Consider the following 24,505-nt stretch of genomic DNA (forward strand, 5'->3'; position numbering starts at 1 on the left):
TGTGCGTGCATGTGTGTATGTGTGCGCAGTGTTTTACAAACCCATGCCCAGGGGCCCACTGTCTCGTAATCTACCTATAGGCTTAACAGGTTCTTTGTACAGTGGCAGTGCTGTATAGCACAGATTCCATCCCAATGAACAGCTGAAGAAGAATCAGTGTTTTTGTGTGAGAGAGGGAGTGATACAGGAACCACAAGAGAGTTAATTCAGTTCAGAGAGGGCTAACTATAGTAACCTGTCTCTGTCTTTACTTTGTCCTACCTTGGTGTCACTGCAGTCAAACAGCAGGATGGATTATACATTCTTAGCATAACGGTAATAGTCATGCTCTGACTGTAATGGACTGTAATGGATTATTCTTTGCAGTGTGCTGCGGTGGGTAGAGGAAATCCGAATAGAGACAGCACTGGATGTGGGGTTGTCATTTGGGCAGCAGAGCTCTGTCATCACCATCCCTAAAATAATGACATGGCATCAACAAGCTCTGTGAGCTTGTAGATATGTCTATTAGCACAAAATAAGGCATTATGCTCTCATCAGCAGACCGGTACTTCAAAGAGAAATGGGAAAGAAAGAAAGAGGTGCGTACTCTCAAACATACAGTAGCATATTCTTGCAATTCCACAAATGTATCCTGTATCCTATAGGTGCTTACTCTCCTTGTTTGTGTTTTGGGATCCCGAGCTGAAAATGCATTTTCCGTTTACTTAAAAAAAAAACTGGAGAGACGGGGGGAGACCACTGTCATGTCAACTGAACACTCATTAGCAAAGATTATGGGAATGTACTAAATGTAGAGCGACTTATTTTAACATACAATAAATATCAATTGCAGCAAAAGGCGGCGAAAACACTGGAGCAGCTTGGAGAGTTTAAGTATTTTATTCAGGTACAAAAAACAATGAGTCATTATTATTTTAGCGTGTATCTGAATACAGCTTGAACTGTCAGAGCTGCTCCACCGTCTCCTTCTTCTGCAAAGTATTGTCCCTGTTCCTGTTGTTCTAAAATCACTTACAGCACCTTTAGACATGGCATGACGGGGTGTGCGGCGCGTTCGTGCGTGACTCGTAACAAAACGAATCATGCGCATTGTCCCCACCCAGTAATGTGATGTGCTCGATCGTCGTGTAAGGCCCTATGTCAGGCAGTAAGCTGAGAAAAAAAACAAAAAACATTTTGGTCATATGGCACATGATGGCAGTAACGCAGAAATGTATATTTTAAATATTGACACGAAACAACGTGGCTGTCATTTCAGGCAAATAGGGATTGCGTTTCCACCGGCAACATGGGTGGGAGAACAGGCCAGCCTTTGTTGGAAGCTTTAGTATCAGAGCAGAGAGAGAGGCCATTGTGCTTTTAGAAAACTCTCCTTATGGTTCATGTCCTCAAGATTGTAATGGATCCTCAGACCCAGTTTAACCAATGAAGCTCACTTCGGCCGACACTCTATATGCATTTCCATGGGTTCCCCGCTCAGTCGTTCAGTCTCAATCCTTTTCATGTCAAGGAGTCTCCCTCAAATTATTATGGATTAATCCCAGCACCCCATCTGAAAATATAGTGTGCCAGGGCTTCCCTCATACATACATAATATAACATTTGTTATATATATGGCCCGGGTGGGGGAATAGCCAATGTAAAAGCTTGTAGGGAGGGGACTGCACAGTAGTGCGTTTGGTCCGACATACCATTGGTCCGAACGACAACCTACCTCAAACCCTCACCCTAACCCTAACCTCCCACGGGGCAGCACATCTAAACCTAAACCTATAACCCTCTCCCGACCCTTAACGCACCTCGGACCAACCAATCAATGATATGCCTCCCCATTAGTCCAACATCCTGTTAGTCTGACTACGTGGCCGGTTAAGACTCACCCTGTGGCTTCTGCGTACGTTAGGGATAGGGTTAGTAATGGGTCAGACTAATGAATGACCGGAACAATGAGACATTACCTTAGGCCTGCTATTTTCAAATAGCCAAAGTATAATAGGGTTATATTTGTTCAACTGATTCGGATGCTTTTTTTATATGAACTAATGTTGCCGGGGGACTGAGCTGTGTTTAGTATGCCACCAGTAAACCGAGTAGCAGATCAAAGGCAGACCGCTCTTAAAGCCACACTGTGTGATCCTGTTAGTGTTAGTCCAGCTCTGAGACTAAGTTTAATCGGTTAAACTAACAAACATGGATTATTTAGTCTTTCTAGGTAGAGGTTGGTTTCAATACAAAGCAGCTCACAGGGTCCCTTAAGTCAATCCACCCTCCAATAGATGCAGCTGTACCACTGTCTGGTCACGGACAAATATAACGTCGCGACTCGCTTGAGTGTGGATGAGATGTTTAAAGAGGGAGTGCCACAATTTTTGTATTTTTCCAGTTTTTCATGTGTCTATGTCGTGACAGTACTTCATTATAGAGCACCGAAGTCCTGACGTAACTCGCTCATCCCGACGATTCCCCTGGTTCGCGGAAGTAATTTCTCTATGGAGAATAACATGGGGTGATCTTAATATCGTCTACTATAAGCGTTGTGGTCCAAAAATAAACAAGCTGTCTCGGCGTTATTGTTAGGGAGGTGTCTCTGTATCGTTTGCAACAGTCAGTCACTCATATATGATACAGTCTGCTTCTAGCAAAAATCTAACTAATTCAGCAGCAGTAACATTAGCGTTTTCTCTCAGTCAGTTGATTCTTCATATCCATATGAGTGAAGCGGCCGAGATGACATGTTTATTTTTCAAACACAGTTGTTATATGAAGCAATCTAAAAATCCTCCTATGGCGATTTCAATGCAACTAAAAAAATACATGAACCTGGGGACTGACGCCCTCTACTGAAAGTGACGTCAGACTTCGGTGCTCTATTAGACACCCTGGAGTAGTTTTTATGTGCAATGTTGTATTAACTTTGTATTTAGGGTTTTTTGTTTTAGGGTGGAAAAAAATCACGGCACTCAATCTTTAAAATATGCAAAAAGTAGCAGTAGGAGACCACAGAAACGTGTGTGAATCAGTTTTAAACTTTTAATCAGCCTTGCAGTTAATTTATTTTAATTTAAGAGAAGCAAATGTTTGCTTCTCTTAAATTAGCTCTCGTAGCCTGTGGCTTTTATTCGGTTTTAGTGAAAAGGAAGTTCCGGAAGATTGATGACTACAAAACAATACTACAACATGACGTAGCGATATCATCCACTCCCGACCGGATTATAAACCCGAAAAGGAATGCTGCCCAGGCAAAAAATGTCTGAGCCCAGATACAGCAACGTGCAGCTATCCAATCGCAGTGCGGGAGGCGGGAAGTGAGGAATAGAATTTCCGAGAAACCAAAATTTCTAAAATAGATTAAAAAATATTATTATTTGTCCCAGATTGTCTGTGACCAGCTGCGTCTATTGGAGAGTGGATTAACTTTCAAGGGACCCTAGGGTACCGCCGTCGAAATTGTAGGATTTGAGGCATTGCATTCTGTTCGACTCGCTTCCACAAATACACAATACAATACACAATACAAGCTCACAACCACTGGCAGAACAAGTCAATACCAGGTCGAGGGGACAGAGAGCATGAACCCCACCCACCGACCCACCCACTATACGACACGATGGTACGATATAATAACCCATCAAAGCTTGACATTACATGGCTTTAAAACAAACACATTCCGCAACTACGGGTCTTACAAGCCTCGGCTACTGCAGTTTTCTCACACAAATTCAAACCATTTGAGAGTTCAGAGTTCAGCACTACAGTGCACGGTGGACCCTAGCTCTGGTCCATATCCTTCTACTGCTTCTACGATTCTGCCCTGCAGTATAAGGCTATGGGACTTTCGGTTTTAAATCAGACCAGCCTCTCCTCTTTAGCATAAATAAAAATTACGTTTTTGCTACTCACCAAAACAAAGGCGTGTTGTGTCATTAGAAAGCCTACTTTCCTTAGTGGACGCACTCTGAGCCCCCCACCACATGTATAAACGGTACTTTTTGGCCAGAAAGGGATTTTCTTTCACCGGAGGAAAAATATTCTATATGAGGCAGTTCTCTGGGCAATATCGGTAGAGGGCGCATTGGATTAACAAAGTATTTTTTTTCCCGGTGGAAATCCCCTTTTGGCCAAAAAGTACCGTTTATACGTGTGGAGTATAAACAGAGAATAAAAAGAGTGCGTCCACTAAGGAAAGTAGGCTTTCTAATGACACAACCTGCCTTTGTTTTGGTGAGTAGCAAAAACGTTATTTTTATTTACGCTAAAGAGGAGAGGCTGGTCTGATTTCGATTTGAGATCTAAAACCATAGAAGCAGTAGAAGCCTATGGACCAGAGCTAGGTGGACCCACTGTTTGGCACAGCGGCCAAGTACAAGCTCTATTCAAGGGCATGATATAACATCACATTCTTGCAGGCAGTGACAGTAACAGCACTGTAGCCTACCTGTTAATGTTTTAGGGCAGCTGTTGTTGATGATTTTACCAGCATGAGACTTTATACAATGAACTGAAACTCACTTAATGCCGCAGAAGTTCCATGTTTAAGGTACTTCCAAAGTGTGTACATTGTTAAGTCACAGACACAGATGCATGGTTTTCATATTGTAAATATATGAACTTTGGCCAATACCGGCAGTATAGTTACACTCTTGCAGGCATCATAACAACTTGTCATGGCAGCTTGGCTACACCCGAAACAGACTTCCTCTTCCTCTTCAAAATAAGAGCAACTTGTAATGATTAGTCAACACTATTTGTTCCCCCACATTATCTACTTACAGGACGTAGATAGACATTTGTAGCACGCAGATAATGCTTGGAATGGGCTGCTGCCTGCTGCTGTACTAAATAAGAGGCAGGGTTTACAAAGTGCAACCAAGTAAAGGTCTGTGACGTGACTGTGTGATCGTGCGATCATCGGACAGCTGGGAGGCTGGGCCGCCCATCTCCCCCTGATGGAACGCACCTGCTCACAATACGAGCCGCTGCATGTGAGCTTGTATATCAGCTACATTTTCAAAATATTGTGTGTCTTTCTTATATAATATGGAATGCCGTGATCCCCCCCCCCCCCTCCTCTAAAACATGATCATTGGGTACTATGATTAAATTAGGAGAAAGAAAGATTATTATTATTATTATTATTATTATTATTAATAATTGTATTTATTTATGTGTAGGCCTACAGAAAGTGTTCAAATTATGTTTTTATGTGGCTAGACCCACCATTTCATTGAGTATGCCTGGATTGCCTGGTGGGTGGTGATGGTGGTGATCAGCCTGAACTGAAGCACCCACAGCTGTTGTTGTATGATAAAGGGAGAGGTGTGATAATCATATCACAATATCATCATATACTGTCATATATCACTGTCATTTTGATTGGGACTTTTGACCTGGGCCTCGATTGGGCATTTTGAGAAACCAAAGATACACAGGGAAGAGAAGACATTTTAATATTTAACAACACCTGGGGGTCTATTAGAGTAATGTTAACTCCATAGACACATACAAAACAGAAAAAGTATTTTTCTTTAAAATTACGGCATTTATTTGGCCAGATTACCTTTAATCCAGTAATGGTCTTGTTAATGTGTCTATTCGTCTCTCAGTGTTGGTTCAGTAACATGGGTCTACCCGTCTCTCAGTTTTGTTAATTTTTTGGTCAAAGAATTTACCAAATGGACCCGTTTTACAGGTCCATTAACAATCTCTGGGTTGCAAATGAAAAATTGACACTCGGGATTGGGGCTGTGTATTGTTCATTTTACAGGGAAGTATAGAGTCTTCAGAATATAGACTATTCAGAGGTCAGCAAAATAAGACAATAAAAAAACTGGGGTTTTGTCTTTTTTTAATCTCAACAAAAGGAAAAATGAATGCCTCTGTTCCTGAAAAGAGATTTGCGGTAATCTAGGAAACAACATGTCTTATTAAAAAAAAGCACACTTCTCACATTACACATGTGTTTATAACATTTCATGGTTGGTTTTTAGGCACTTGGAATCATGACAACATTCCCTTCTGAACAACAAAATACGTCTTTGGTCCTGTGTGTGTAATTTAAAAAAATAGTCTGGCCGCAGTAAGAAAATTCCTCAAAATTTTGTTTTTCCTCTGAATTTGACAAGTACAAAGCTTCATACGTCGTTTTTCTTTTACTTAAATACAAAAAAGAGAGAGAAGAAAAAAAGATTCTTGCTACATCTGAGAAAGGACCAGCTGTCTTGTTTAGCAAGAGGGAGGAGAAAATAAAAAAATAAACATCGGCTCAAATCACATATACAGCAGTATAGGATTGTTTCAGTCAAGTCACATTTGGCAAAAAAAGGATGCATTTCTCTTCTTTTTTCTGTGTATTTTCAGCTCCTTTTCGTTTTAATAGCTAAAGAGCAGTGCCACCGTTTGGCCAGATCCTCCTCTCATCACTTATAAGAAAGAGAGAGAGAGAGAGACACGGGGAGAGAGAGAGAGACAGACAGACAGGCAGACAGACAGATCCGCCTCTTGCCCCTCACCCCCCGGTGCCGCGCACAACAACACATGCTAGGCGAGGGTTCAGTTGCAGGGCAGCCAAGTCTGGTACGTGTTACCGCACGCGCGCACCAGCGGCGGCTGCACGTGCGCTATGTAATAGTTGCTGAAGTTGATGTCCTGCACGTAGGGCGCCGGCTGGTAGTAGCACGTGACGTTGGTCACTGTGGGGATGGCGTTCTGCTCGGCCAGCGCCCGGAGCGCCAGCATGGAGATGAGGCTGAGAGTCTGGCGCCGCTCGTGGCCCATGAGGCACACGGTGCTCTCGTTCACCACACGGTGCAGCGTCATCAGGCACTCGTATCGCTTGTGCTCCATGCCGGCGAAGTGGTTCTGCAGGTACGCCTCCAGCTTGCGCCGCTGCTCACAGATGTCGGGGAAGTCGATGAAGAACCGCGAGCACATGTAGCGCTGCAGCCGCTTCATCTCGGCCTCGCACAGCGGCCGGAACCCCCGCACCAGCAGGTGGCAGTACTTGAGCAAGCCGCCGCCGCGGATCTCCTCCGGGCTGCGCGTGGCGATGGTCCGCCGGCACAGGTGGCCCACGGCCTCCTGGAAGTCGCCGTACACGCTCTCCCCGAGCACGGTGGGGTGGAAGCTCTCCGACATGGGCGTCTCGGAGCAGCGGTCGAACAGCAGCAGCGAGTCCAGGCAAATCTGGAAGGAGTCCACGCTGAACTCGAACTGCCGCCGCAGCGAGTCCACGAACTTGAGCTCCACGTTCTTGCCCGTGTTGTTGGACAGCGAGATGAGGCTCCAGCGGTCCGTGTCGTTGCACACCTTCACCAGCTTCTGCACGTACGCCTCCCTGAGCGTGAGCGCCGTGATGCGCTCCTTGGACACGCCGGCGGGCAGGAAGTCCAGCAGGCAGTCCAGCACCACGTCCTTGACCAGGCGGAAGGCCTGGTCGTCCCGCAGCGACACGCCAAAGATCAGGTCCAGGTCCTTGTAGCCCAGCCCCGTGTCCTGGTGCAGCACGTGGCTGGCGGCCGAGCCGTTCAGCCGCACGTCGCGCACGCACACGCCCCGCGCCTCCAGCCTGGCGCGCACCACCTAGGAGACAATAGGATATAAACATGTATGAGAAAATGGGTTTCTCAAAAACGTTGCCGTTTCAAGGACCCCTACAGTTTTTGAGTGGTGCAACCACTCCCTATGTGTGTGTGTGTGTGGGTGGGTGGCTGGGTGAGTATGACCCCCCCTTAAGAATGTCTATGAGCGTTTATACATTTAAAAAGGGGACGGGGGGAGTTGGAAGGAAAGGAAACCTTTTTTTTCACATTCTCTTTTTTTGTCTGTTAAACTCAAAGAACTCAAGCGATCTGATCTGAACCCTTTAATTATACGACCGCAAAGAATGGTAAAAACCTGCATTCAGTACACTATACTCCAGTGTTTTATTTTTTACTCTCAACATTTCCCAACCTGCATCTTCCACATGGGCCTCAGTCTCTGTGCGTGCGTGCGTGCGTGCATGCATGCATGCGTGCGTTTGTCGTGTGCGTACAGTATGTGTGTGTACTGTAAGTGGGTGCTTGTCGATAGGTCGATAGTTTTGTGTAGGCAAAATCAATACCGCTGCTCACAAAAGTTCATTTCATCAGCGTTAGCTTCAGTCCGGATGAAGACTAAGGTCTCAGGACGAAGTGCAGCAGGCGCCAGGTCTGTCTATCTGTCCGACACCGGGGCTCCACCGGGCACGTCAGCGTCGCGCGTCTCCGTCACCGTCAGGGAATGTTCCCTTTTTAATCAATGAAGGGTGGCTCCACTGCCCGCGTTGCGTTGTGTTGCGTGACTGCATTCAAATTGCCCCGGTTCGTTTTTTGACGCACGCGACGGAGACGCAACACACCGCTGGAGCCCTGGTGTGAGGGTCCAGTACGGCCCCCAGGTCTGTCTATCTGTCTGGGGGTCCAGTACGGCCCCCAGGTCTGTCTACCTGTCTGGTGGTCCAGTACGGCCCCCAGGTCTGTCTATCTGTCTGGGGGTCCAGTACGGTCCACTCCCTGTATGTCTATCTGTCTGGGGGTCCGGTACGGTGGTCCGGTCCACTCCCTGCCTGTATGTCTATCTGTCTGGGGGTCCGGTACGGCCCACTCCCTGTCTGTCTATCTGTCTGGGGGTCCGGTACGGCCCACTCCCTGTATGTCTATCTGTCTGGGGGTCCGGTACGGTGGTCCGGTCCACTCCCTGCCTGTATGTCTATCTGTCTGGGGGTCCGGTACGGTCCACTCCCTGTATGTATGTCTATCTGTCTGGGGGTCCGGTACGGTCCACTGCCTGACCCACTGACTGCACTGCAGGTCCCCATGCAGACCCAACGTTGAGAACCACTGATCCACTACTGCTGGGCAAAGCTGAGAATGTGCCGAGAATGCCAACAGGACCCCTGGCACACCGACATGCAGGCAAAATATAGCAACGACATCCAAACATCCTGTATTCTGGATTCCCATCCAGTAAACTGGTCACGCTTAATAGGGGATAAAAAGTTGTTAAACCTCAATCCACTTTGGAAGTCAGTCCTTTTTAAAGCATTTGGCGAGAGATCCGAGTTTTCCGTCAGAAAACCCCCTGAAATCCAAGTAGCATGACATCCCCATATGCATCGACTGGCTGCAGCTCAAACAGTCAGATTCCATTGCATGTTTGAAGATAGATTTTTGTTATTGTATTTAGGCTATTTATTTTATTGTCTGACGCAAAAGCCTGAGTTGACTAGAATATGCAACACATAGCTAAGGTTAGCATGAGTGATATTTGTGTGAAAAGGTTAAAGATCTATGTTGTAATTGTAATCATTGCTATCGAGTGTTTGTTCAGTAACATGGGTCTACCCGTCTCTCAGTGTTTGTTCAGTAACATGGGTCTACCTGTCTCTCCGTGTTTGTTCAGTAACATGGGTCTACCCGTCTCTCAGTGTTGGTTCAGTAACATGGGTCTACCTGTCTCTCAGTGTTGGTTCAGTAACATGGGTCTACCCATCTCTCAGTGTTGGTTCAGTAACATGGGTCTACCCGTCTCTCAGTGTTGGTTCAGTAACATGGGTCTACCCGTCTCTCAGTGTTGGTTCAGTAACATGGGTCTACCTGTCTCTCAGTGTTGGTTCAGTAACATGGGTCTACCTGTCTCTCAGTGTTGGTTCAGTAACATGGGTCTACCCATCTCTCAGTGTTGGTTCAGTAACATGGGTCTACCTGTCTCTCAGTGTTGGTTCAGTAACATGGGTCTACCTGTCTCTCAGTGTTGGTTCAGTAACATGGGTCTACCCATCTCTCAGTGTTGGTTCAGTAACATGGGTCTACCTGTCTCTCAGTGTTGGTTCAGTAACATGGGTCTACCTGTCTCTCAGTGTTGGTTCAGTAACATGGGTCGATCCGTCTCTGGTATCCCGACCTAAAAATAAATGTTCTGTTTTCCGTCAAGAGATGGGGAGTACCCTGTTACTGAACTAACACACTCTATAGCAATGATAATTATCACAATTTAGACCTATTTAACACTTATTAAATACTCTACTGTACATGTAACAGCATTAACCATGCGTTTACCTGACTAATAAAAGCAACAGCCGGTTTCAGTTGCTCAATAAGTTGACTGAGAAAGCCACCACAAACTGAACACAAAACAAACACACAAAACGGAACATCCTTAGTCACCACTGCACTGCACTACTAACACCCCACACACACACACACACACACACACACACACACACACTCACTCCCTCACCACACACACACACACACACTCACTCCCTCACCACACACACATACCCTCACATCCACACCCACCCTGTCACTGTCTCTCACCGTGCGCACGCACACGCACACACACACACACACACACACACACACACACACACACGCACCCCCCCCCCCCCCCCCCCCCCCCACAGATGCAGTAAAGCTGTGTTGCGGTGCTGAGCAGCTTACGGTCAGTGTGGGTATAGTTAACACTCTCTCCCTTGGTCATCAGATAATAAGCTGGCTCTATTTTTACGTACGGGGTCAAGCCACACAGACGCAGACACACACAACCACATCTTGAAGAGAGGTGATGCATTGAAAACAATATCATATAGCCTAGTTGCTGTCGGGCAGAAACCTCTTATCTCCATATTCTAATATTCTTGATCACTACGAAAGCATAAAGAAATAGCAGATCCACAAGCTCGAGTTTGTAGATCTGCTAGTTTTGTCGTTTTTGTTTTTGAATTTGAATCCTGAAATGTTTTGGACGTTTCCACCCGACAGACGATCTACGTACCATTTTATCATAGCAGATAACAGCCTGTCACAGTGGACACTTTCACTGAAAGCCAATAAAAGTGTGCTCTGATTGGGTCCAAATTCCATTCTGGAGCGGGTATTACTGTCACTTATCACCTGTCCACCTGATATCGTCTCTGTCTGGGAAACCTCATATGTTCAAAACGTGTTACTTTTCGGGATTAAAAAAATTGCAAAAGTAGCAGATCTGCAACTTTGTGTGACGCTGTAGTATGATCAAGTTGATAATGCAAAAAGTTAAAATATGAGATATAGGAGATAAGAGGTTTCTGTCCAACAGCAACAAGCATGCTACAATATAGTGTGAATGGTGGTCACCGCCAAGCAGAAACCTCATATCTCCATGTTGCAAATTGTTGTTATAAATTAATGCACTGCTTCATCGTGACACACTAAAGTAGTGGAAATAGCCGATCAGCAAGATCTTCAAGAGCTTGTAGATTGGCCATTTTGTTTTTATAAATAATAAGGAACAGTGTTTGGGACACGCAAGGTTTCCACCCGACAGCAACGTGTGAGGACTCTCGGTTCAAGTCCAAACTAGAGCTCTGGCCTATAAACTTTGACAGACCTGCAGACCTTTCATCCTCCTCAGTCCTCACCCTCAAGGAACTCACTTTGAGACTGACAGGCCGATAAGCTTTGCCATAATTAGGCCACATAGCTCTGAAATGTGAAGCAATTAAGAACACACACACACACACACACACAGGGTAATCTTACGTCATATACAGTAGACTATGGCCAGGGGCAACTCCTTGGATTCCAGGACTTTTTTAGAATGTCAGTGACCCATTTAAACTTTGTTTTCCCTTTTCTTCCCCTGCATGCTGCTCGCTGCACGCCTGCCCTCTCTCTCTCTCTCTCTCTCTCTCTCTCTCTCATCAGGCATTTTGTTCAGACAGGGCGCATAATGTTCTCACTCACACAGGAGCAGACTGTAATGTTGCTGTTACAACTCTGTCTGTCTGTCTGTCTGTCTGTCTGTCTGTCTGTCTGTCTGTCTGTCTGTCTGTGTAATACAATCTCTTGGGCAGATGGAAAACTCTCTAGGCTGGAGGAGGAGAATTAGACGGATGGAGAGGTTTCTAGAAAACAGCTAGGGGAATATGGAACTAAGTCAGTCACCACACACACACGCGCACGTGCACACGCACATGCACGCACACACAGCACACACAGCACACACACACACACACACACACACACGTGCAGGGCTCCTCTCCGGCCTACGTTCAAGTCTCCTGCTTACTCAATGGAGCATTCATCTTTCCACAGACCGCAAACATGAGCCCAGCTATAGGCAGAAGTCGCTGTAGTATAACCAGTGAATCTTCTCCTCTAAGCAAATAAGTGAGCAGGGAAAAAATGACTGGAGAATAGATCAACTCACCGGTGACTAAGTATTCAAATATTAATGTAATGACCTAATGCTATTTCCTTCTTCGCATAACCTTTGATTGAATAACTGCCCATGTGTCTTTAGAAAGTGAAATGTGATCCAGCAGCATTTCAGAGAGTCCCATGGGGATGGGAATGGTATATAGGTGCTATAGTCTAGTGTGGGCCCCATTCCCTTGAAGATGTATAGGCCCCATATAGGGACTCAAATTGTTATTGCATAAAAATAAAGTTTATCATGCGTGCTTTCATTTCATGTAGGCTACATTATACATAAGTCCCGCTTCGATTTGATTAGCTATACTGCACTGGCAAGTCAAGTCTAAAATCGGACCCTTTAATAACACATAATAATTGCATCTAGATGGAGATGACAATCAAAATAATAATAATAAAAAGTATGTTTGTTGATAAAAAAGGAAACATTTTACGAGATGTGAACGAATTGACGATTTCCCCACAAAAAAGGTCTAAGGGGATAATAACTGTGAAGAGAAATGCTATTTATAAAGTTGCGGTTATAGGCTGAGTAACGTTAGTCAAAAATAGACATGATGCGTAACTCCGAGAATCAAATGGACCCGGCACGTGCAGTCCATTTGATTCCATTTTCTACACTCTCGCACTCGGAGTTAAATGAAGACTAAAAAGGATTTTTTTATGTGAATAGGCTATACAGTCAGTCGGTCCCTCGTCAGATTATAGCGTGGCGTATATTGCCCCTGGGAACGGACGGTGCATGTATGTATACCTGGACGATCTGCCTGGGTTGCATGGATAGCGTGGGGAAGTTTCCACGGCCGTGGATGGGGATGGCTTCCCCCAGGATGGAGTCCAGCCGCTGCACCTGATCCCAGGACAGCACGCAGAACCGCCGCGTCCCGTCCGAAGCATCACCGCAAGACATGGAACTGATGGAAGCGATGGGACCACAACTCAGCAGAAAATAAAATAAAAACAGCAGCAATCTGGTAGCGATGACAACAATATCCTCCTCTCCTCTCAGTACTGGAAATGAATGATCTTTGAATTGAAGTGTAAAAAACGCGAAAGATTTCCTGGGATTCTTTTCTTTTCTTAATTTCTTCCGTCGGTATGGTCAGGATGGTCCAATAATAAAAAATAAAAAATAAATAGAATAAAATATAGCTTCCCACCCCCGTTGCGTGAAACGCAAAATGACACCTAAATAATTAAGGTGAGAAATAGATGAAGCTGAGAATAAAGGGACTTGTTTAAGGCAGACAGTGGGTTGTTGTAGCTGCAGCAGGCTGTCTTTCTGGTCCGCTTGCAAAGAGCACATTCATAAAATCTGTCCAGAGCAGGAGTTTAAAGGGTCTCCGCCAGCACGGCCTCTCCGATTGGCTGCTGATTGTGGCTTCTGCGTTGACTGACTGTAGCCCCGCCTCTTTGAGTTCTCCCTTCTGTGTGCGCGCTGCAGCGTCCCATAGCTCAGAGGAACGGCCGGTCAGCTGGTTGTCAACTGTCAAGACAGCCATAGTCTTATTTCTGAGGTATCAAACAGTTAATCAAACGAATTGATTTATCAATTATGCTATTTTTAAAAGATGATTTAAAAAAAAAAAGGATTTGAGGAGAAATGTTCTTATACTAGTGGGGCATGTCATTATCTTACAATAAATGCACCACGTAGGCCTACTGTGTGTAGCCTACAGTGTCTGTAATCTACGTAACTCGAGAACCCTTCACCCCACCGACTTCAAATTCACGCGTTCCACACCACAAGGTGTGCAGTGCCAGGCCTTCGGATACATGGTTGTCCAGAACCAAAAAGTCTCTGTAGGGCTCTCCCAGTTGACCCAATAAGCCAAAGTCTCGACACCTGTGCAATTTCCAGCCTCTGCCTGAGCCAATTGATTGCCATGGCAACCCCACACCTGCCATTTGATTACTTAAATCAGTCCACTTTTCACAGTCAGTTTGCATTCTTCAGACACAGGCAGACAGACATGTGATACAGAGAACTCCATATAATATATGGAGCACTCGTTTTAACCGTCTGTCTGTGTCCCTTTTGTCCCCATATTATGGGACAAAAGGGACACAGACAGACGGTTAAAACGAGTGCTATGACAACGGGTATTGCATACTATAGGTGCCCAACTTGCATTGTTCACAAGTAGGCCGATGGCCGACAGGCACAGGTCTAGTAGAAGTGAATTTTCCATAATCCTATATTTGCGACCGAAGGTCACAGTTAACCATGGAATTGTGCATTTCCCGCCAGTCAGTCATTGTATCACTCAAAATCCCCATATATGGTGCCCAGGTCTCGTGACATCACATGACATCATCAGCGATGGAGATCCCATGATGTCATAGTAAATGCGACCTGCTGTCGCAATTAAGCACATATATTGAGATCCCTGATGTCACCAGTGGGCGTACCACGTCGTCACACTCATGTCCCCATGACTCAACTATAACCACATATTAAGGAGTGCAATGCAGCTATATGCCCAGTATGGAGTGTGTCCTCAAGGCAAATCAGTCAGCTCCATATATGGGCATACTGATGACATCAGGGATCTCCATATATGGGCATAAAAGAGACAGTGACTGACAGATAGACATCTCCATATATGGGCATAAAAGGGACAATATATCCATATTACCGGTATATGGACAAATCAGTCATATTGGCGGTGCGACATAGGTGTGAGGGCCACATAGCGGCATGAACAAGTTTTCAAAAAGAGAGGAAATAGCAGATCTACAAGTTCACAACGCGACGTGATACAAAGTGTTGTGAGTGTGTAGATCAACAATTTGGGGTATGTTTGTGTAGGCTAACACTGTTGTACGATGAAGTATAAAGCCTTCTAGATTAAAAAAGTGAAAAAGTAGTAGTAAGTAAAATAATCGATAAGAGATAGTAGGCCTATATATACTGGAGTCAATCATAGTGTGACCCAGTGTCCCTCTCGGCTATGGGATCTCACTGCTGAGAAGCAGTAGGCTCTAATAGTCAGGCAACGCCTTCAGTGTGACAGTATAGTTACACATCCTCCTCTCCTTTCCTCTACTATTCACATTCTACAAACTATGTTTAGAATAGATAGAGTTCAACAACTTGGCCCAATGTTAGGGAATTCATTTTTTGTATTATCAACACAATTAGTATCAAAGTCTAAGTCAAATAATCAGTCAAACGATTTCAGATAGCATGCAAATTATACTGTGATGTAATGTGATATTTGACAAGTCAAATATTCTTGTCATGATACATTTTATTTGACCTTTATTTACCCAGGCTGTGTTTGCAAAGTGGGAAGGCTCTGTTGCGGCTACGCCCTCGCAATCACATAGTTATGCATATATGCAAAGCTCCGAGGTCCCCAAAGACAACCATCATTTTCTCCTGATGGGAGACTTGAATGGTTAGTGGTGGAACTAAACACCTTGTTCCCCTTAGTGATTAAATGCCTTGTTCACGGCTAGTCCAGCAACTGTTTGTAGAGGGAGGAGGGGTGGAGGAATACTCACATTTACTTAACGCTCTCTCATGCACTTTGTGTTAAGTCTTATTTTGTCCAATCTGGTAGACTAGAGTATGTTATAAGAAGTCTGCACACCTGAGACTATTCAGAAGCTCCTAATCAAGGCTTTATTGATTAATAAGTGCATTTGAAAGCAGGACTTTAACTGAAACAAGAGTATTCCTGAGTCTCCTGCACAAGTAGTAGAAAGAAAACAACAAATGATCCGGGCACTCAAAGGTAAAAAGAGGAATAGCTTTTATTTAATTAAAAGGTGAAACACTGCCAACATGTTTTGACCATGCAAGGTCTTCATCAGGGCGAATACATACTATTTTTTTTAAATTGCAATAAAGTTATATTTATAGGGCCAACTATTGTGTTATTACATTGTGATATTACAAGGGACAGATGCCATTAGTGTAGTAGGCCTACATTTGACACACTGGAAGATTCGGTGTGCGTCACATGGAAACAGCAAAACAAAACAAAACCAATACAGACAGAGAGGGAATGTCATGCAGCATGCAAGGGCGGCCGGGCCTACAGGTGGGATTCGAACCTTCGGCCGGCTGCAGCGAGGTCTGAGCTTTGACATGGGTGAGCTACCGGGGTGTCCCATGACAGTATATATTTTGAAAAGTGACAAAGTCTCTCTACTCTTGCAAAATCAGTTTGCAATTGCACATAATCTCCAGTACATTGGCCTATTTGAAGTAGATATGGCATAGAGTCGACTACTATCATTGAAAATGAATGGCTGTGCCTGATACAGGTAGCCGTTATCGCTGCATTGTTGTTTGAGCAAATCAGTGGAAAGTTAAAACCCACAACCAGAGCAATAAACGTTTTGAATGTGATTGTGCAGGTGCCAGGAATGGCTCTTGATCTCTCTTTGATTAACAATTAAAAAGCCCCACGATAACACCCGATACCCAGTTTTCCATTTGCCTTTCCATGCAATGAGTTTGGCTGCATTATTGCCACTTTTCTTTCCACCCTGCCTCCTTATCGGGCAGATAAAAAAAGAAATTCCACCGGTGGGAAGAGAGGATTTGATAGCATTTATTTATTAAGTTCACCGAGGACATCTGAAACATAAATCTGAGAGGAGCCGTGATGTACACTACAGTAAAATGATGTACAGACCATGGAGCGTGCCGGGCTCACTTCCATGCCCTCTCTTCTGTTCTTCAGCTCAGCCTCAGAATCGAGAGCAAAAGACTGTTGTTTAAATCATATCTCACTGCTGCCTGGCTAATTGTTTGCGTGTGTGTGTGTGTGTGTGTGTGTGTGTGTGTGTGTGTGTGTGTGTGTGTGTGTGTGTGTGTGTGTGTGTGTGCGTGGTTTATTGGGCATAGCACTGTTAACGCTACTTGACCTGAGAATCCCAGTGTTTTATAGTGTTTAACAGACAGTTCATATCACACATGTCATGTCAGTGCACCTGTAATATTTTTTATAATTGTTCAAAGTTCATGTGCATGTTTGACTTGTGTGTCTCTCTGTTTAGTGGTGCAGTAGTAACACAGACAGACAGACAGACAGACAGACAGACAGACAGACAGACAACCATATATCTGACCGACTCAAGGCTGGGCACTGCACTCCATGTGGTGGTGTGGAACATGTGTGTGAAATTTGAAGTTGGTGGTTCTCGAGTTACGTGGATTACAGCGTACATACAGAGACGTGGTCCATTTATTGTAAGATAATCTAACTTGTTTTTTCAAATAACAACACTCCTATGATGCCACTTCTGCTATCCTTACTTTATTGTACAGCGACAGCAGTACATCATCCTGCTACTGTGATAAATCATTCTGTACATTGGTGTGATGTAAAGTTGTAAAATGTAAACCACCTCATTTCCACCTCATGTAAATCAGTGCTTCCTAATCGCCGGTTCTGGATCACGGGCCACTTGAAAATCTATAAAGCGTTCGTGGTCCACCCATCATGACCTCTTAACACGGCAGCCGAATTTAGTTCAAATGGCCGATATGTCCTCCTAAGTAGGATGAACGTTGTGGTTGTGGAGTTGGAACGCAGTTTCTAGCTAAAAGTATGAAGGACTAGTTAAGGATCAAAAAACTTGTGGAATAATTTTAGCAGTGGGAATAACATTAGTGTGATCGCCTTAGCGATCCCACAACAATGCATTATAAAAACCCATGAAAATTTACTAAACCCATAAAAAACCCAAAAATGTACCACTAGCAGTATCCTCATGGCCCACCGGTGGGACCATTGATTGGTTAAATCAGAGGTTTTCAACTGGTGGTCCGTGGACCACTGGTGGTCCGTGAAGGTATTGCATGTGGTCCCTGGCCATGAATTTAGTATGTTTTTTATCGACCACTAGTTGGGAAACGAACTAGTTCATTAAGTGACCTGGTGATGTATGACGACATCAATGTCAGTTACTGGAAAGTCGGATGTCAAGAACTTCCACAGAAAGGGAGTTTGAATTTCAAGGGAAAGTGAACCGGATTGACTGGTTGAGTCTATTAGGAAATGTCAAATGTGCCCATATAATCATGCAATCGCATGTGTCTGCTATCTATGAGTTTAATACGGAAGGTTAAGAGAACAGCTAGTAAGGGCAACCATGGGAAAGGAATAGCTCCGGACGACTAGCATATGCCAGTTAAATTACTGACTGTTAAGGGCTTGATTTAATTCACCTCAAATTAACAAATTTGATATTAATTTTAATATCCCCTCAACCAACTCAACAGTGGTCCCCAGGTTGATTCTTAGTCAGGGTGGTGGTCCCCAGGTTGATTATTAGTCAGCGTGGTGGTCCCTGGTTCATTATCAGTTGAAATCCCCTGGGTTAAATGAATACCTTATTACCGGTAGTCAGAAATGTAAACAGCATATGTGGTATACTTTCAGGCCAAAAGAGGACTTGTTTCCATTGTGATCCTATACAGTATGCAAAAAAAAAAGTGAATGACACCTCCTTTCAATGAGTTAACATTACCTCCCTTGTGGTCTACTGATGTTTTTTCAGGCCACAGGTCGAGTTCTACTGATATAAATAAAGCTGAAGGGATGGTGTTTGACGCAGAGGGCAGTAGGTGACCGCAGTATGGTGATCATTATGTATAACATGTTATCCATATTGATGACGTGTTTATCTGAACATGTTGACAGACGGCCTGCTCCAGGCTGCAGCAGCAGGTTGTACTTGTACATGTTTGGTTTGGGTGGAAAAAGAGAAGACGTACTCACATGTTTTACTTAAGTTAGAAGTAGCAATACTACAACGTAGAAATACAAGTAAAAACTAATCCTGTTGTAGGAGCCAAATGGGGTTTACATTTGTATTTCATGTGCTCTGGACTGGGCCAGGATTGGATAATTGATATGTAATAGATGTAGGCACCACATTGACACTTTGATGGTGGGAGTGTCTCTGTGGGTGACCTCCCAGGATTGACTTTTTGGGGGTCGCGATCAGCCGCTATACGTTTATTTTAAATTGTTTACTTGAGTAACAGTATTGGCATCAACATAGACAGTAACAATGTTTTGGGCTAATGTCGCCGCAAAATATGGATGCGGAGTCATAAAAGGTCATATGGACTTTGTTAGGATGGATGGCTTCAACTTGTGCAACACTGTAGGCTATGTTGTTTTAAAGTTGTGCAATGTGAGACAGGTATGCTAAATATGATGATGTCACTAATGGCACGTGAACATATAGTACAGGGGACTATTCCAAAGTTTAGGGGCAGCGACCGTGAAAGCTGAGTCACAAAGGTTTTTAGTATGTACATATGTACAGCATACACGACATAACACACGTACACACCAAAAAAACTTGACTCAGCTTTCTCGGTTGCTGCCCCCTTTGGAATAGCCTAGTCTCCCGTCCCACATTAACAACTGTAAAAGCATCTTGTGTAGTTTTAGATTGTTGTGTTGCCTATTCAAAAATAGCACATACAGTATACGTATAAGTGTGCAACGTGTCACTTCGTGCCACGCTGCAAGATTGTACTGCTATTTTGCCTAATAGAAATGTTCAAAACATTTCTAAAAACTAAATTGAAAGCACTGATTTAGGCATTCATAGAATTGGCCGACACTACAGACAAATTTAAATCAAATCTAAAGTAAATACTATGTCATTTATTTTTACTTGTATGATCCTCCTGATCTTTTAGTTTTAGTTCTTTTAGTTTACTGAGATATACTTATTTCTATTTGTATATGGCTATCACATTGTTGCTGCATAATGTGCTGCACTCTGTGTATTAAATTGAGAACGATATATTTTCTTAAACGCCATGCAGCGACACAGAGACCAAGACCTGTTTTTCCATGAGGGGACAATAAAGTGTGTCGCATATCATTATGGTGTGAGTGCGTGTATTTTCCGAAACGTCCCTAAAACAACATTGCCGTCTCACCTAGGTGACTCACAGGGTCCTGAGTGGCTGACCGCCGCAGCAGGGCCGGGGCGTGGAACACGGATCTCCTGTCTGTCGCCATGGAAGACCATTTCAAATCTTCATGATGTCAACATAATCCTGTTCCCTTGGCAACAGCATCCACGGTTGTCGGGCAGCCGGGGGGACAGAGGCGGCATATAGGTCCTACCAGGTGCCGAGGTGAGACACCTGCGTCACCGCGGCTATAAATAACCAGTCGCCATGTGGCACTTCCCCTGAATCTGAAACATTTCGAAATGGGGGGGTGGGGGGGAGAGTAAAAACAATAAAAGACGACTAAATGTCAAACCACTTGACATTCTCAGGTTCCCGTATAGCTCACTGCCTTGTGTATCAGTGGGAACACACTGCATGGGTTACTCTGGGTTATGGCTCCATTTATACGGCCCTGTGATGGTGGTCGCTCGCAGAAAAACAACCAATTTATTCAGTTCTTTTCAAACCTACTCCATTGTGCAACACGTTATAAATTTGACGTCATGCCAAAGGTCAAGACGGGATTGCTGCTGTCAGGCAACAACAACAGGTCCTACCAGGTAACAATATTGCTATCTTACCTGCTGTCTTATCTTCATATTTTAACTTTTTTTCGTAATTTAACACCCTACTTGATCATACTACAGCATCACAAAAGCAGCAAATCTGCAAGCTCGAAACTTTGCTACTTTTGGATTTGAATCCTGAAAATAAACCGTTTTGGACATGGTTTCCACCAGACAGAGATATGTTTTCAGTCTCAATCTCAAACATTTCCGTGTGAATTAGCATCTTGGTCGGGTGGAAACCTTATGTCCAAAACTGTTACTTTTCATGATTGAAAAAAAAAGCATCAAAAGTAGCAGATCTACAAGCTCACACTGCGTTTTCAGCTCGCAGCTCTGCTGCTTTTGCTGCTTTTGTGTGATGCTGTAGTATGATCAAGTAGCGGGTAAATTTACAAAAAAAACAGTTAGAATATGTAGATTTCTCCCCGACAGCAACAATATAAGCCCCTTATTACTTTTGCCAACTAATCTGAAGCTCCATTAATTGTGAGCTTTATAATGGATTAATCAGTATTCACACAGATCCTCCGTGTGAAGCAAAGTCCACATCCCACACCGGCACGTTGTGGCGGTCTAGAGACTCTCTAGACTGTGAGTCTAACAGGTAGAGCATGGAGGCTTTTGTTTGATCACACCTTGAATAAATTATGTGCGAGGCGGACCCCTAATCCTGTTCCAAACAAACACCAAACAGTAGGCTAAAGCCTGTTCCAAACACCAGGCTTATTAAAGCCTGTTCTAAACATCTCACCAAACATCAGGCTAAAGCCTGTTCTAAACATCTCACCAAACATCAGGCTAAAGCCTGTTCTAAACATCTCACCAAACATCAGGCTAAAAAAGCCTGTTCTAAACATCTCACCAAACATCAGGCTATTGCCTACAAATATAAGGCCTGTACCAAATGGAAAACAGCTATGAGGCTGAAGTGCAACGCTGAAACACTGTGCTGTAGGCCTACTGGTTCATCCCACTTTGCATCCTGTATTGATTAGTTACAAACGTTGTGTGTTACAGTGTTTGTGACTTCAGTGAAACAACAAAAACAAAACAATAAAGTAGCGTTACAGTATGGAAGCGATTATTTGTCTGTCTTCTTAGCTGTCCAGTAGTGGATGAAGTAGTCCAATTCTTCCTCAAGTAAAAATACAAATACTCTGTTAGTAAAAGGCCTGCATTTATTTGAGTAAAAGTACAAAATTATATTGGCAATTTGGCATCAAAATATACTTAAAAGTACGAAAGTAAAAGCACTCACATTTTTTCAAAATGTGTAAAAACGTTTCTCCCAGATAGGAGGAGGGGGAACATTGGCTGCATGGTGGACATGAACGTCAGAGAGCTGTAAAACCCAGGGCAGTAAATAGATAGTTACCAAACACAGAACACGCTCTCACAATGACTAATCATGCAGAAGGCAGATAACACATGTTCAACGTCACGCCTAATGGCAGCAGGCCTGCGGAAGGAAGGAAGGAAGGACACATGGACGGAACCACTGGAAGACACTGGAAGACTGTTTCTATGTTAAAGACCATACTTTTGCTTGTAATTGTACAAAAATGTTTTTTCCATCACTGCACATGAACGAAGGACGGAGGAGCGGACAGACGCACGCACTAAAAGGACTAGTTCACCATAAAATGAATTCAATTAATCAATTACACACTCCATGAAGCCTTGAATTGTTTTTGTCGCATTCCTGAGACAATAATTTGATAACCTGTGGAGGAGTCCGTTACTGACCAGTGACCAGCCACCTGGTCATTGAATTCTTGGCTCAGGAATGCAACAAAAGTGAGGGGCGCCCACTATGGCTGCCATATGATGTCACTGCTTAAAGCAAACAAGTCCATAGACTTGGGCGCCCGCTGGCCTAGCGGTCCAAGCTAGTGCATTCCACATAGACTCTGGCCTGACAGCATGTGTGTTTGAAACCCTGTTCATGACGACCTTTGCTGCATGTCTCTCCCCGTCTCTCTTTCCTGTCCATAGACTTGTCTGTTTTTGTTTAGTTTTGTTTTTGGGGGGTATGCTTAAAGACAAACATTAAAAGTCCATTAGACTTGGCTGCCAGCCTGCCACATGACGTCACTTACTCACTTCTTAAAGCCAGACGTTTGGAGGGGCTATAGCGCCCCTAAAAATAATTCAGGGCTTCATGGGGTGTGTAATTGATAGAAAGTAAGTGTTCTTTTTTTTAATGCATTAATGAGTTCTGTTTTTAAACCACTTAGAACCCTATGCTTCAGTTGACCGGGGTCCCACAGGGGTCTATGGAAGTTCATACTGAGAGACATATAGCTATCTTAGAATATCGTCTCTGTCAGGTGGAAACCTCATGTTACTTTTCAGGATTCAAATTCAGCAATAGCAAAAGTAGCAGATCTACCAGCTCAAAACGTGCCGCTTGTAAGTGCCGCGCTTCGAGCTTGTGGACCTGCTACTTTTGATGCTTTTGTGTGACATTTCAGGCTGGAGCATTAATCCACCATTCCTTCATGGGGTGAAAACAACACAGCTTAGACTGCCATTGGAATTTTCTTTTCTCTTTTTTTGTCATAGCGTGGTTTTAGTATTATAGATAGTGCAGGTAATTGCAACAACCACCGACCAAAATGAAAACGGGACCGCCAAATATTCTAAATTCTGACATTAATAATATTCTTTGAGACTGCACATCCGAGTTTTTCCATCATCAAACAAGGGAATCACGTGACATTGATCCCCTTCCCATATTCGCTCACTTTCGTTAATTATTTCTCCACTTTAATACTACCAATTGGTATTGTATTTTATATCATATTAATCGTTGATTAGTCACCTTTACAACGAGGTAGATTGTAAGGATCAGGTGTTCGTGCAATGAGCAACACAGCTAAACGCGTGGGTAGCGACTCCAAAAAATGTGCCCGACAGCAACAATATGGACTCTGACTCACATACCGTATGTCCTTACCGTTTAAGATGCTAATAATAGAAAGTATAAATGAGTTGTCTGTTTTTAACCACATATATGCTTCAGTTGGCCCCACAAGGGCTATGGAAGTTCATACTGTCAGTTCATAGAGTCATACTGTAGCTATGATTAGAATATGCACAGAGAGCAGCCATGTGTACAGTACTTATATGTAACTTAACCCTTACCCTGCTGTCAGCGACGGCGTTGCCAGATTTTGTTAGAGAAATAAGCAACCAGGTCTATGAAAACAATCTTAAAAGAAGAGGCCGCAAGAGCAGACGATGCACAGAAATGAGCACTATTGGCCATTATAAAATAGCCCAATACAAGCTCACAATGTGCCACGATGCGACACATTGGGAGCTTACAGATCTGCTACGGGACTTATTTTATTATAGTATTGCTACTTTAACTTGAGTAAAAGATCAGAGTACTTTCTTCCATCACTACCCTGCATGCTGTAAGAGTTGGGGTAATCTGAGTGCTGGTGTGGCAGCTGCTAGTGCTAGTGGATTGAGTGTCCTGCTGTGAATTAGAATTAGAATAGTGGTTTTCAACCTTTTTCATAGCAAGGCCCATTATTTATTCGGCATTTGAGCCGGACTGACCATCTGATGAGATTTAGCCTCTCAGACCCAAAACGAAGGAATATTTTGTTATTTTGGATAAGGTTTGTCCACAATTCCATATTGATGTGATACCATAGGAGAGATAACAGGCAAACATTGCCCAAGATAACAATCATTTTACATTCTCTAAATGTGTAGACTTCTTGTAAATTAAGTAATGCAGATGTTTAACATAATGAACC

At 43.8% G+C, this 24,505-nt stretch overlaps 1 protein-coding gene across 1 annotated transcript; it reads right to left on the reverse strand.

Moving 5' to 3' along the window:
- Positions 1–5,543: 5,543 nt before the first annotated feature.
- tent5ba (terminal nucleotidyltransferase 5ba) lies at positions 5,544–13,509 on the reverse strand. Its single transcript, XM_080769107.1, has 2 exons — positions 12,973–13,509; positions 5,544–7,581 (listed from the first exon to the last, which is right to left on the reverse strand). The coding sequence occupies exons 1-2, from the start codon at positions 13,126–13,128 to the stop codon at positions 6,553–6,555; spliced, it is 1,185 nt and encodes a 394-aa protein (XP_080625233.1). The 5' UTR covers positions 13,129–13,509; the 3' UTR covers positions 5,544–6,552.
- Positions 13,510–24,505: the final 10,996 nt, after the last annotated feature.

This window comes from Protomyctophum bolini (genome assembly GCF_963924005.1).
Source record: "Protomyctophum bolini genome assembly, chromosome: 7".
Lineage (NCBI taxonomy): Eukaryota > Metazoa > Chordata > Actinopteri > Myctophiformes > Myctophidae > Protomyctophum > Protomyctophum bolini.